Source organism: Thunnus albacares, chromosome 11 (assembly GCF_914725855.1).
Source record: "Thunnus albacares chromosome 11, fThuAlb1.1, whole genome shotgun sequence".
Lineage (NCBI taxonomy): Eukaryota > Metazoa > Chordata > Actinopteri > Scombriformes > Scombridae > Thunnus > Thunnus albacares.
This window is the reverse complement of record NC_058116.1, coordinates 20,749,875-20,764,612: the sequence shown is the minus strand read 5'-3', so window position 1 is coordinate 20,764,612 and position 14,738 is coordinate 20,749,875. Positions and strand designations below refer to the sequence as shown.

The 14,738-nt window shown below is 38.4% G+C and overlaps 1 protein-coding gene across 2 annotated transcripts in view; it reads right to left on the bottom strand.

Annotated features, from left to right (window-relative positions):
* LOC122991993 (ephrin type-A receptor 6-like) overlaps window positions 1-14,738 on the bottom strand; it is a 191,665-nt gene that overhangs the window by 9,204 nt on the left and 167,723 nt on the right. For both annotated transcript variants that reach the window (XM_044365502.1, XM_044365503.1), the window contains exons 9-14: window positions 11,201-11,271; window positions 8,538-8,663; window positions 7,857-8,042; window positions 3,036-3,097; window positions 2,316-2,525; window positions 1,456-1,605 (exon numbers count right to left, since the gene is read on the bottom strand). In XM_044365502.1, coding sequence (XP_044221437.1) covers window positions 1,456-1,605; window positions 2,316-2,525; window positions 3,036-3,097; window positions 7,857-8,042; window positions 8,538-8,663; window positions 11,201-11,271 — 805 coding nt within the window. The remainder of the gene's footprint in view (window positions 1-1,455; window positions 1,606-2,315; window positions 2,526-3,035; window positions 3,098-7,856; window positions 8,043-8,537; window positions 8,664-11,200; window positions 11,272-14,738) is intronic.

The window sequence follows — 14,738 nt, the reverse complement described above, 5'->3', positions numbered from 1 at the left end:
AATACTGATGCGTGTTGTCGTGTTCAGGTAAGAGGATCAGGCTTGTTAGGGGAATGTTTGTATAAGCATCCCCTAAGAACAATTAGTGAGATACAGTACTTTTGAGCATTTCACTTAAAGTAACAGCTCATTCAGAAATGAAAATAAACTCATTCTCTAATTACTTTGCTTTATTAGTTTAAACATTAGCAATATTTATATGTTTAATGCAGCTTTGTCAACCCTCCAAGCCAGGAATTGCTTCTCTAAACATCTGAAAAATGACAATAAAATATGACTAAAGAGCTCATGCAGGATAATCCACTTGTTTAAGACTGCACCATGGATCTAAATTAAGTCCATCCAGTGCTGCCCTCAATTAGCTATATAATTATTGTAATTACAGGTAGCCCATGCATAAAGTAGGAAAATTGGATGCACTGCAGCCATGGTAATTTGGGGGATTTATTTCATGAAGAAAGGTTTTACACATATTACACATGATGGATTATTTAAGGCTGATTCTGATAGATTAATTATCTTAATTGACTAAAAAATAAATAAAAATAAAATGAGATTTATAATTCTCCACCAGAATTGCATCCCTGACAGTGTAGAGAGGCATTTGAAACATTCTGACCATAACGTAGGGAGATATAACGTAAAACATAATTTTATGTGAAAAGCAGCTCATAGTGACAAACCTCAGAGTCTTATAGCTTATTGTTTTCATTTTACAGCCCACAGCTTTACTGTCACTCTCACCACCCTAATCAGCCTTGTTTCCAGCCACAGCAGGCAGCTGTTAAGTGACTTTCTAATGATCAGAGGTGAGTATTTACCAGTTAGAGTGAGATATATAGAGTGAGGTATTTCCCTCATGAGTTGGTGGTGAGAAAAACAGTTAGAATAAGACTCGACACCAAACAAATAATAATGTTGCTCTGTATCTGTTTAAATAAGCAACTGTTTGCAATATCAACTTTTAATGTGCAATATGTCAGTAATGTGTTTACACTTTGTCTTCTGCTGCCCCCAAGTGGCTAAAAATCAGTTAATGCAGGTACATTTACCTTGGTTAGTGGCCTGTTAAAAATATCTGGTTGGATTCTTTCTGGAAGAAATTAGAGTAATTTATATTGAAATTTTATTTAATTTACTTGTCAGGGACCTATGGTACTGTAACTCTATAACATACTATTTTCTGAAATAGCCACCATGTGTCTACTTTGTTTAATATGACTAAAAGTGTCTTGAATATATAACAGATTGCAGCACATGCAAGATTTACAAACTTGGTAGCAGATGATTTACGGATTAAGTCAACAAGTCCTCAGAGCTTTGTGATTGAAGAGGGAGATAATGAGGTAATCATACAGACATCAAAAAGATTAATTTCATGGTTCTAACGTGCAGTTTCAGATTGTAATTTTATATGTACTGTATTTTTCCTTACAACATGAATACAATACTCACATCCTGATTGGACATCTCCCAATATGGCCGCTCTCCATATGACATCACTTCCCACATAACAATGCCATAACTCCACGCATCACTGGCCGAGGAGAACTTCCTGTATGAGATGGCCTCAGGTGCCGTCCATCGGATGGGGATCTTACCACCCTGTTCACACACACAAAATATAAATAAAGGCACACACACACACACACACACTTTGCAATTCTGCATCCTTAAACCAACCAACATTTCCATCTTTATCGCCTTATTTGCACCTAACCTAACTTCGCCTTACGTCTCCTCTCCTCTCCACTGGATTTCAACCGGACTCTTGTGGAGCAGAAAGCTAAACTTGGAATCATAAACACAGCAATTCCTCCACACAATAACCTCAATACAGACCAGGAAATGGAGGTCACTGTGAGCTCAGACAGATTTACAGAACAGCGTCTTTTCAGGATAAGAGTTTTTGAAGTTTTGCTATCTATAGCAGCTTCATCTTTCACTGGATGAGAGAAGGCAAAAAGAAAAAATTGAGACAGTCAGTCTCAAGTTTGTCCTTCCACCTTGAAGGTTCCATATTCAGGATGCTATGTCCATTTTCCAGAACTGCTTACCATTGTTGGGATGGAAAAGCAGTGCAGTGCAGAGTAACTAAAACTAAAAAAAAATAGGTTGATGGCTTCCCATACAAGTTCAGGACTAAGTCTGCAACACTTATATCTGCCTCAAAAAGCAAATGAAAAATTCAATCTAACCCCAGACTGGTGCCTGTACTGAGGAGGTAAGGATGTGTTTCCTGTTATGAAATAGAACAGGATTCATTCAGCTTTGTTAAAACCTTAGAGGTTTGAGTTTTAAAGGGTCAGGCGTACCGTTGTGGTGTAAGCAGCCTCTGGGTCATCCTCCAGGACTCGGGACAGGCCAAAATCTGACACTTTGCACACCAGGTTGCTGTTGACCAGGATGTTTCGAGCTGCCAGATCTCTGTGAACGTAGCCCATGTCTGACAGATACTTCATGCCCGAGGCGATGCCACGCAGCATGCCAACCAACTGGATGACAGTGAAGTGGCCATCATGTTGCTGACAGGGAGAGCAGTATATGGAGAAAAATTAAATGACAGAGAAGGAGTCATTGAAAGAAAAACAGAGACAGCACACACAATGGGAGAGAAAAAGGTCTATAAAGATGGATAGCAAAAACAATACAACAAAGGGATGACACTGACAAAAACATAATGGTATGTATTGAGCAATAGATATTATAGTGAAATACTTCAGTGGTTTTTAGACAGGAAAGAAATTTGTTTTTTCCAGATCTAAGCTGGCAGTTTATTGACAGGACTGCAGTAAATATGGTCACCATTTCAGCTTCTTTGGAGCCAAAACAGAGATGAAGTTGAAGTGCCTGCAAGGCTTTAAAATGATCTGATTAACAAAGGCACGCAAGGGCAGTCTTGTTTTTACAGACTAAGGCAAAAGCCTTCATATATTAAGCTTTTCTTTCTTGTGTTTGTTTCCCACATAAAATACCACCAGAGGCCAGAAACAGACACGATCTCACTTGAGTTGTCTGGTCACTGCAACACTCACCCTTAGAAATGAATCCAGTGATCCATTTTCCATGTATTCCACCACAATCATCACAGGTCTGCCTGCAAACACACAAACACAACACACATCCTTTATTTCTTTAGATATTGTTTTCATGATATTACACTGAAGGACAGTCTGCACTGGAGGGTAAAAGACAAGACAGAAGAGATGTGATAGAACTGGAATAAGACTAACAGTGTACCCAGTATGCCACAACCAGCGTCTAGGAAGTCAGTTTTATTCTTTTCGAATCAATGTCTAATCATTTGGGAGATCGTTTGAATATTTGTTACCAAGCAGAAACAAACACAGAAACAAAACCCAGCTCGTCAGCTTTTCAGAGTAACCCCAAAGAACAAGGATGATGGACAAAAAAATAAAAAAAATAAAAAAATAAAGTACTTTTTTTGCAATTATATCCATCATCTTAGGGGCACATTATGTCGAATTAATTTGAATTTTTGAACCAAAACGATAGCACACACATTTTTGACAATTTATATGCAAAAAGCCAAAATCTCAAGTGTCTTTGCATGTTATCATTTACTATGTAAGCACTGAAATTTGCCGAGGCTAAATATCAAGACTAAATATGAAAGGTTAGTGTGATTAGATCATAAAACTATTAGCTGAGAACTTCAGAATTCTCCTTTAAAAAAACACAAAATAATATCTGGAGTCATGTAGGGGACACATTATAGGCTCTGGTAAACATTGGCTGACAAAATCGCACTGTAAAAAAAAAGTCTGGGCTTAAACAGCTCCAGGAGGGGAAAAAAGCAATAACACTACCATCCTCCCAGAGTGTATGTGTGTTTTTGTGGGTGTGTGCCACTGCCAGACTGAGAAAGAGAAAAGGAGAAAGGTTTGGGAAAAAAACGCACAACCCATCAGCAGTTGATTGATGCATAAAGTCACTCAATTCATGAAACTTTTCCATCTCAACCTGCCAAACCGTACCTCCTCACTATTCCGTCCATGCATGACATAAAGCATTAGTTAGAAAACAGGTGCAAGCACATTTTCTCTCTCCAAATGTTATTGTTTCCCCACCGAGGATCCCTATCGTGTTACAGATTGACTGGTTTACAGCTGGGAGCCAGTTGTCCAGACCTGTGTGCTGGTGAGCTGTAAACCATTCCGAGCTGCTAGAAAGAGAAATAAATGTCTTACTGTGGTGAAGCAACACCATCATATAGCACCTCCTATTTAAGACATTTTTTTTTTCTCACATAGGGATGCGAAAACTAACACGATGGAAGATGGAGAAAACTTCAACAAAAACATAACACATCCAGTTTGAAATAAACCAGGTTCCTTCAGTTCATCTGAATGACTTTATAGGATGGAGGGTGTTTTTACAGATGGTGCAACAATAGTGCACTTGTTCGACATCACTGCCTTCTTTAAAGAAATTAAAGGCCAATCAGACACAAGGAGAAAGTTTACAGCTCGTGTCACGTCACAACATACTTTACTTAAATGGCATCTGTCACCACTGCTTCTCTGCATCACAAACGCAATTTTTGATAATTGATGTAACAGATAGACAGCCAATAAGAATCACACTGTTAGTGATTGATTAAGGGACTACAACATCTAATTAGTGAGACAGGATACAGCAGGTGAAGCTGACTGACCCCAGAGAGGCTTCTGTCGTATTACAGCATGAGTGAACAAATAAAACTATAAATTAATATATAACACAAAGACACAACTCATTTTAATTTTGTGTGCTATATGTTGTGATTGTAAAAGAAGATTTTCATTTTTGTGACTTAAAATGCACTGTGGAAAGCAAAGTGATGTGTAGCCGCAGTTGAGACTGTCTCATTCACTGAGTGGCAGACAGTCCTGCATGTTTACCAGTGAAAAGTTTAGGGAAGCTGCTCTTTCAGAGATGGAGAAGTTTTTGAAATCAACCACTTAGTCCTTAGTTTCTCTTGTGAAAGTGAAATTTCACTTTTGTGTGGCTTTTCCAAGTATGTTTCTGGTGTAGCCTCTTTGCCTCTCCATCCAAAAGAGGCAGCAATAAGACCATTTGGCCCATATTCGAAAACAAATCACTTTTTTAGTTTTTCCAATTGGAGTCATCTGGGACTGTCCAAAACATGAAAAAACAGATGGTGCAAGCCATGTTCATTTGGACACCAAAAATTTCAGTGTTCTACTGGATTGCCAATGACACATCCTTTACTGGTCCTCCTCTGCAGTTCACAACTAATGCTAAACAGCTGCAGGTGAAAAATCTTCATGTAATGCACCTTCACAAATGATGGCTGCATGTTGTGTGTAATGTTTTTTAATGAAAAGCACTCAATAAACGGTGGGAATGGGCATTTTCACATTCTGAGCGGTAATGAAATCTCTTGCAGTTAAGGAACAAAACTAATGAACAAGCATACTGTGGCATTCAGAAAGTGACACAGCAGCTTAAAATCAGTGCACCAACATTTGGAGAAATATTGGCTGTGTTTATGTGCATTTCAAGAAGACCTGAGTATTTTTAGCATTTTAAATATACGGATGGATAGATGAGTAGAGCCTTACTTACTTTGGACAAAAAACTTTTAGCATTATATCCTTAAATTTGCAAATACTCTCTTTCCTCACACAAATCCAGCAGGGGATAGATGATAAATTATTTGATCAAGCTTGGCTTTCCAGAGCCAATTAGCGTGGTCTGGAAACAATATGCAGTACAGTCCATGAACAAAAACAAACACACCTGTTTACCAAAGTCTATTGTGTCACCTGTTATTTCAGTGCAGGTATAGCAGTCAGTCACAGCACAATACTCTCCATAATTAGTCTCTGAAGAACAACAGCAGATGGAGGGACTGAAAGATGGAAGGGGTGAGTGAAAGACAAACAGACAGAAAAAGAAAGATACTCTGAATTAATGTCTCTCTGTATACAAAGCCCTATTGCCAAGGACAAATGGCTTCTGATGGCGTGATTTTGTGCACATTTTATGTGTATGCACTGACAAATATGCAGTCTTTTGATACGGTCTGCTTTGATAAAGTCCTTCTTTATAAACTCCCATGACAAAAAGCTGGTAAACCTGATTATTTCCTCTTATTTTACATTTATTCCTTTTTACTAAATATGTCATGATTCTATTCTTTTATACAATATATACACACATAATATAAATGGTGAAATATATTTCCTCTGAACAACCACTCAAGCAAAATAATAAAAGTTAAGAGTTAAGTTAATTAAGAGTTCAAGGATTTATGAGGATATTTCATATAATATAAAACTGATTGCAAGACCAAAGAAAATATGAAGAACTCCACAAAGGGGTCAGATAGTGGTAGTGGTATTAGCTTTGAGAGAGGTGTTATTCAGAAATAACAGACTTTTGAATGTCTATTCAGCACAGCTACCAGCCAGTCAGTGTTGGTGACCTCTGATGTGATGAAAAGTACTTTTTCACCACAGAGACTCAAAATGTTTTCATTCTGTTACCATCAAGTGTCTTATAAGACAAATCATCTTAGTTTTGTCTGCGAGTAGTACTTTAACTCAATAGAGTCTATGATAGTTTCAACAGCTTTTTATGGTGGACTATGTAAGTGTAAGTAAATTTATTGGTGCAGAATATCTGCAACCAGCAGCTTTCATGCAATAATGGCAGTATCAGTATGAGTCTTGTCAGCAGGGTCAGAGCTGAGGAGTGTCCTCTATCAAGATGCAGCGAGGGGTTGAACGTCTTCAGGGGACACATTTATATTCACAGCGATGTCTCAGTTTATGCACCCCTTGTAAAAACAACCATATGTTGCGCCGGGTGAGCCCCGTAAAACAGAGCTCCTTAACAAGTCCACACTCACACACACTCACACACATACTCACACACACACACACACATACCTTGGATGGATAAAGCAGATTCCTGCACAAAAATGGAGCATTAGAACACAACCTTGCATGCATTAAATAGAAACACAAACATGCACACACACTCATACAGTCATGTAGAGGATAATATGCAGGATATTCTACATATTGTACAAAGATACCACGGATGCAAGCAATTCACCGACACACACACACACACGCAGGTAAACATGTCCAAAAGAAAAGAACGCTGTGTGTATGAACAGAAGAAAGTCAGTTCAGTAACCTTGTGTATGCCAAGAAAGTGCATAGTGAGTAGTTATTGAATACCCATAGAAGTATTTTACAGCAATTTACTGTTCAAACAACCAAAAGCATAAATGTATCCATCAGACTGTCTGATGGGTAAAGAGACAGCATCTTCAAATGCTCTTGTTGCATTTATTTAGCTTTTAAGCAAAATGCTTAATGTGAATGCAGCATTTGGGTCACTGCCAAATGACAAAACTGATGGGAGTGATTTGATAGAGAAAAAAACATCTTGAAAACGTTTATATGACACATTCTCACAGTATATCTCACATCATGAGTTACTGGAATCCTACATGGCGAAAATCAACACACATATGACAGGACTGTATAGCAGCCAACCCCTTGTTGTTAAAAAAGCGTCAAACAAATTCACACTCAGATTTGGCAGTAACTACATGAAAATGTGAGGTAATGATGGATTCATCCCTCATGTTTAGAACCAAATGACATGTCTGTATCTGTTTATCTATTCTTACTACGTGACTGGATTTTTATGGCTGGTATAAGCAGCGCCGTAGAGCTCTATATACTGTGAATCCAAATTTAAAAGTAGAGTCAGACCCATAAGTAAGTAACTTTTTGGCTGTTTGTACTGTTTATCTCATCATGTTGGCATCTCCATAATTACAATCAATTAGATCACACAATCCGTCTTACTTTTTGTGACCACACCCTCCAGCCTGATGATGTTGGGGTGGTCAAACTGGCCCATGATTGACGCCTCACGCAGGAAGTCCCGCCTCTGACGCTCCACATAGCCTCCTTTCAGTGTCTTTATTGCCACAGCGATCTCCTTCTTTCCCGGTGTTCTGAGGCGACCGCTGCACACCTCGCCGAACTCTCCTGGAGCACACACATGCACACACACACACACACACACACGGTAATGAGTCTATCAGCACACTCAACACCTTCAGTAGGCACCATAGTGAGCCACCTGGGGGCAGTGTTGCAGTTTACATCTACACTCCTGAAATATTGCCTCTGATTAGTTCAACTTCATAAAATTCTCTCTTTCACCTTCTAACAAAAAAAAAAAAAAAAACGTTGACGTGGATGTATTCTTACACTTTCTTTTGTTCTCTAGGCTTTAATGTTCCTACAGTGTGAGGAGAGAAAATGACAATGAGGCACTGGGAGATGGAAAAGGCGTTCACGGCAATTATATGTGCGGAGTGAAAATAGATCATCTCCTATGGCCCATTTAAAGCTATTGTTACTCTAACCAACATGAAATGATCCTCTTTCGCCCATAGAACAGGCACAAATCAGTGAGATACAAGAGGATGAGTGTGTAACTGTGTGTGCAGGCCTGTGTGTGTGTGTGTGCATGGATACCTGCTCCGATTACCCTCTCGATGCGGATGCGGGATGGGTCTATCTCCTTGGTGAACTCATGAACAGCCTGTGTGGGGTCTTCATATGTGTCAGGGTCCACATAGGTCTTTATCCCAGGGAAAGGGACTGTGGAGACAGAGAGAGAATGATACAGACACAATGAGCTGGTGTGTGTGAGAGTGAGTTTTTTTTTAATATCTTAATGAGGCTGGAGGGTAAAATTAACCATCATTTTAACATAAATTGTGATTTTAAATTAAACAGTGGAATACCTCCTCTGATCTGGAAAAAAAAAGATATTAGCATTTGATTGAAAAATCAAATATCAACCTATTTGTGATTAAGAGAAAAATCCCCACACAGATAGGAAAGCAAATTGATGTAAGCTGATCTTTAGTATATTTATTGACAAAATAGCCAATAAACTTCCAGCTACAATAAGCGCAGCTGCTCAGGACACAACTCCCACCAACATGAATAACTTGTAACTCCTTAACATCCTCCTGTTGTGACTGAAAGAGCAAGAAAGCTAGCAGAGAAGTTAAAATACAAAAAAATGTAACAGTTTCCACTTCATGAAAAAATAATAGTGTTAAATGGATTCAAGTTTGAAATATATTTAAATGAGCATATCTAGAGCATAATGCTAGGAGTTGAGGGGGCACTTGAGATCATCTGATTAGTCTGAAAGGGGATGTTAGACAAAAAGAGGTTGGGAACCACTGCTCGACTGTTTAAAGGCAAAAAAAGCCCTCCATGCCCCACAAAAATGCTTCTTCTAAAAAAAAAAAAAAAAGGATATGCAGACACAATCACACCAAGTCTTAGACAACACACCAAACAATACACCAAATACAGACATACTCATTTAATGTATTTCTATTAAAACTGTTTTTTTCATATTATATCAACAGTGCATCATGGGACATTACATAAACAAATGAAACAATGATTTGGTCACTCTTGAGACAAACAGTTATAGACACATTTTCCCACTACTATTGATTATGAGCTGGGGGGCAATTAGATGAGTTATTCTGTCTGATGTTCAATATCTCCTCTCTAACAAAGAGTGAGAGTTAACACACTTACACACTCTGACACCAAAGCACACACATACACACACACACCCCAATAGCTCACTCTTCTGTCTTTTACTGAAAAACAAGTCTTTAAACCGGGGCAAGGCTTTAGCCCTTACTTAAAGCAAGTATCCACCCTGCTGAAGTGTCCTTGAGCAAGTCAGTAAATCCTTAACAGACTGCTGCTGTTCATGGCGCTCATCCTGACCTCCCAGTAGAGGGAGAGGAGGAGGGGGAGGGAGGGAGGGAAGGGGCTAGACAGAAGCTGTGTTTCTCCTTTAGCGATCAATACAGTATCACAACAGCAACAATCAGTTGTCTCTGATGCATGAACCGACACCAGCAAAACCCCCAAAACTCTGTCCTCCTCTCAAAGCTTCTGCTCAGCACCATAACCAATGCTGAGAACTAAGACAAGACTCAGGAGATAGAGGGTTTTGAAGACCAATATTTTAAGACTGAACAGACATACTTTCCAATTTAATATATATTTCTTCTCTCACCTTTTGCTACAGTATTTGTCTCTGTTCCTCTAGCCTCAATCCAACTGTCCTCTTAAAACTGCTTCACTTCTCTTTGTCCTCTGCTCTCTCCCTCTACCTGTCAAACCAGATTGCCCCCACCCTTGTTTCTCTCTCCTTTCCCTTCCAACCTCTTGCAATTTTCCTCAGTCTTTGTCTTTCTGCTCACTTTCAAACATCTTCCTATTTTCACCTTACAGCTCTCATTTCAATTTGTGTCTTTTCATGTTAGGAATAAAAAGTTGGGTATTAAATGACAGCAGAAGAGACAGATAAGTACAGGAGTGCAGAAGCAGACGGCTAAGGAATGCGGCTATGTAACCAGATTAATAAAAAAAAAAAAAAAAAAACTCATGTAGAACATCAAATGAAACCTGAGGGGAGGTGAGTAGGAATGCTAGAGGAGGAGGAAAGAAGAGAAAGGAGAGGAGGAGGAGTGAGAGACAGAGAGAGGAAGGAGCATGGTGGTTCAGACTTCAGAGAGATGTTTTTTTTTTTTTTTCTGTATATTTGTCTGGCATCAAATTCTTCAAAACTACTGCTTCACACAGTATAAATACCACAGTGGGTACTTTTATTCTTGCTATGATTTTTTAGCAATGTGATGGGTTCTTTCCCATGCAAAATCCAAATATGCACACACACAGGAACACATGGGAAATGAGCCATACAGCAGTACGGTCGCATGTTGAATGCAAAGAGAATCGCATGTGGCTAGACCCGACAAGCTGCCAACTGTACAGAGAATCTCTCTTCTGCTGAATGCCTTGCTTATTGGCAAAGACCTCAGAAAAAAACCTGGTGCTTTCTTGTCAAATGTTTGGGCGTTCTGGCAAAAGTAATAAAGTCAACACTTAACATCATGAAATGTGCCAAACTGATATCGAATATGATTAAAATTTGACTTCTCCCACCATCATCACCATAAATATGGAGATTAATTATTCTTTAATCAATCTTTTTGCAACATGTTTTTTTTTTTTTAAAGATAAAAATCAGGGTCACAGTGAGATAAATATCCGAAACAATAGAAAAGACAGAAGTAGGCTGACGGATTTACCGTGTCCATTCTGATAACTGGTCCTCCTTTTATCCTCTGAGGTCATCTTGGCCTTGATGTACCACTGACACCTGGAAAACACAGATTGATGGACAGAGTTAAAGGGATCTTCCTTAAATGTGCAACAATTTTACATGGGATGTCAGAGAGCAGGGGATAGTAAAACCAACTAGGACACATGCTGTGCATGAGGAGGGCCCTCAGGAAGTCTGGAATTAAAAGTTTGATTTCATCAGCACTCATGAATAAATTATTAGTGTTGTCTAAGCAAAAAGTTTGACATTCTTTTGTGTCTTCAAGACTATGTACTGTAACTTTTGCATGGACAGCAGTCATTGTGGTCACATGTGGTAATTGCAGGGTGATGGCATAGAGGATTTCCCTTCACTTCCCAAGATTTTCTTGAGCCAGCTGCTTTACAGACCATATCATCAGAGAGCGAGTGGAATGGGACCACAAGCAGGAAACCACAAACATGTCTCCTGGTGTGGTATGTTTCTTTTTATTTCTTTATGCTTTACATCTGTGATAAAACCATTAAAACCACTGAAATGTTTTTTTCTGTGATGTGCTAAAGTATAGTGTGAAAGTAGCCCAAATACAGGTCTGGGGTCTGGAGTGATAGATAACTAATTGATCATCATCTAATTCATCATCAGGACATGTGGGAAAATTAAATTTTGGTTACTGACAGCAAGTCATGCAGCACTTTAATGCTTCTTATGTGTATATTTATGTTGACTGGTGTCAACATAAAGAGATAGTTCAGGAGGAAATAACTGACTATGAGCAGTACGAGCATTATTCAACTGCAAATTGACAGAATGTTATGACATTGACCTGAATAACAGGTAGAGACAGGATGAGAAAGAGGCATCTTGTACAGCAATATTATGAGAACACACTTTACATAAAAACAGACACAAATATCATCAATGTTATTATTCCACCTGTGCTTCTCATGTCAAAATGTCTGCAGTGAAAAAGGTCTATTACTGTGGGAATCGACACGTCACAAACTTTTTAATGGACTCAATTAACTGCCAAAGTCCATGCACTAGCACAATCACATGCTGACATGCATATGTATTACCATGGTTACCAAATAATTTGCATAAATATATATATGTATCGCTTATACAAATCGCATATTATAGGAACATTTCCAGAACAGCAGATGTATTTAATAGCAGTTTAGCTTTTAAATTTATGCTAAATCACAAGTAATTTAATAAAGTACTGTGATTGTCAGTTATCAAGAGAAATCCTCATTTTCTCAGCCTAGCTGTTTAGTCTGCACAACATCAGTCCAACAAGCTGAAAGAGAGATGCTCCTGGTTTTGTTTAAATAGAACAAATTAGGTGTGAAAACACTCTTACATAGCAGTGTCTAAAGTTAGCTAACGTTAGCTAACATTAGCCACCACATACTCTTGGTTAAGCTATACTGGACCAAGTATGACTGTAGTAGCAAAACCCCTGAATATACTGAATTCAGGAACAACGTGTTTTATTGCTTGTGAATTCAACTTTTCATTTGTAAGAGGAAGAATGTGTTATTCCTCTTTGAAAAGTCAAAATCAGTCTTGACTACTGCTAACGTTACCCTGGTACTTACATCATGTGCCTAAATGTGTTTTAAACAGTTAACAGTTAACCTTAATGACCACTACAGATCCACATGTTGATTCAGGTATTTGTACTGTAAATGTGTGGAATAGACAGAAGACATTTTGACTTGTCAAAGCAGGAAAAGCATAAACATTAATGATGGCTGCATCCCATTTAGCTCTGGTATTATGCATGCTCACCCAGTGACATGGCTTACTGGGAAAATTAATGGGACGGAGCTAGCTAATTACTAGTCACACATTACTAGTCACACCTGTGCTTTTCCTGCTTTGACAAGACAAAATGTCTGCTGTGAAAGGGGTCTACTGGATGTACTAAAACAGGAGGGAGGTCCACTGAAACCGCATATGCACAAGGCACAGATTTTCATGTTACATTGCTGCTTTTTCACATTCACAAAGTAAATATATGTTGATTTATTATTAATATTACTATTGTTTTTTATTTATACTACTACTACTACTACTACTAATAATAATATATTGATAATAATATTATTTATATCATTTTGCAGTCTCCTCTATGGATCATTCTGAATTAAACGATGTTTAGAGGATATCACATCCTCGTCTAATTAAGATGAACACCATCCACTGATGTGATGCACTGGCTGACTCACACAGCTAGTGCATTACATCTTGTGTAAACAGCTTGACATGGCAATAACACGGGTCACAAAGTTTTGTGTGAAAGGTTTCCACAGGAAGGGAAGGTTAAATACAGGTCCTTGATATCTCTGTGTGCGCATGTGTGTGTGTTGTGTGCTCCCTCCATGTGTATGTGTGTTGAGGGTAAGTTGTTGCAGTTAACAATAAAAGAATAAAAGAGTTTAGAAGAACTTTTGCCAGCTTGTGTGTGTTTCTTTTCACACTTCTGCACAGCACACATACACATGTGTGCTGTATGTATGTCTAACTTTTAGACATTTGCTGAAATGAGTAATAGTCTGTTTTTTCTCAGGAGGACAGCCTCACTGCACACTCACATACAAGGCTGCAAGGCAGCAGGATGTCAAATTATACCGAGAGGTATTTCAACAACCTCACTCTGAAAAAACATGCTAGTTTGAATGAAAGAGTGGCACTTACAGTAACAGTTTTATGAACTGTTGGAATAGAAATGTGCAATTTGTAATGCAAATGTGTCAGTAATTAATAAGTTCGTATGGGATTATGGGAGGTTGCTGAGAGGCCATATTTAGAAATGCAGCAAAGATGGGAGAAAGAGAAAGAACAAGCCGGCAAAATAGAAACCAAGTGAAGGAGGTACACAAATATCTCAATCAGTTCACAGAAGTTTCAACATTTCCTGGTAAAAATCCCACACTGAACATGATAAAACACCAGAGCAATGAGACAGAACTACAGCTACTAAAACCAAAAATTCCATACAATAAAACAAAACAATATTAAAATGTTGATTGATCATTGATTTTTTGAATCAGCTGTGTTGAGCAGTAAGAATTTGGTCTTGAATTAGGATAGATAGTTCACCAGTGGTTCACTTCTGCAGCAAACCAAAGGATAATGCACTGATAAACATTTCTGCAGAAGCATACACAGGAACAAACAGATTCACTATTCTTGAGATAATGAATGATCTGGAAGGTCTGAGTCAATGAGAAAAACACATTAATCAACTTAAAGGAAAACACATTTTTTTCCCCAAAGAGAATGAAATATTTTTTTGTTTTTCCATAGCACATTACTATAGAAGGAAAATACTTCTGCACCCACTAATGCAAAAACTCTGTCGTTCTCCTGTGTGTGTGTGTGTGTGTGTGTGTGTGTGTGTGTGTGTGTGTGTGTGTGTGTGTGACTTTTTTCCATGAGAGTTTATCATCTGGGAACTGAGAGACCGAGAGACAGTCAACAACTGATAAAGAGCTGCTGCCAAGGAAGTCTGA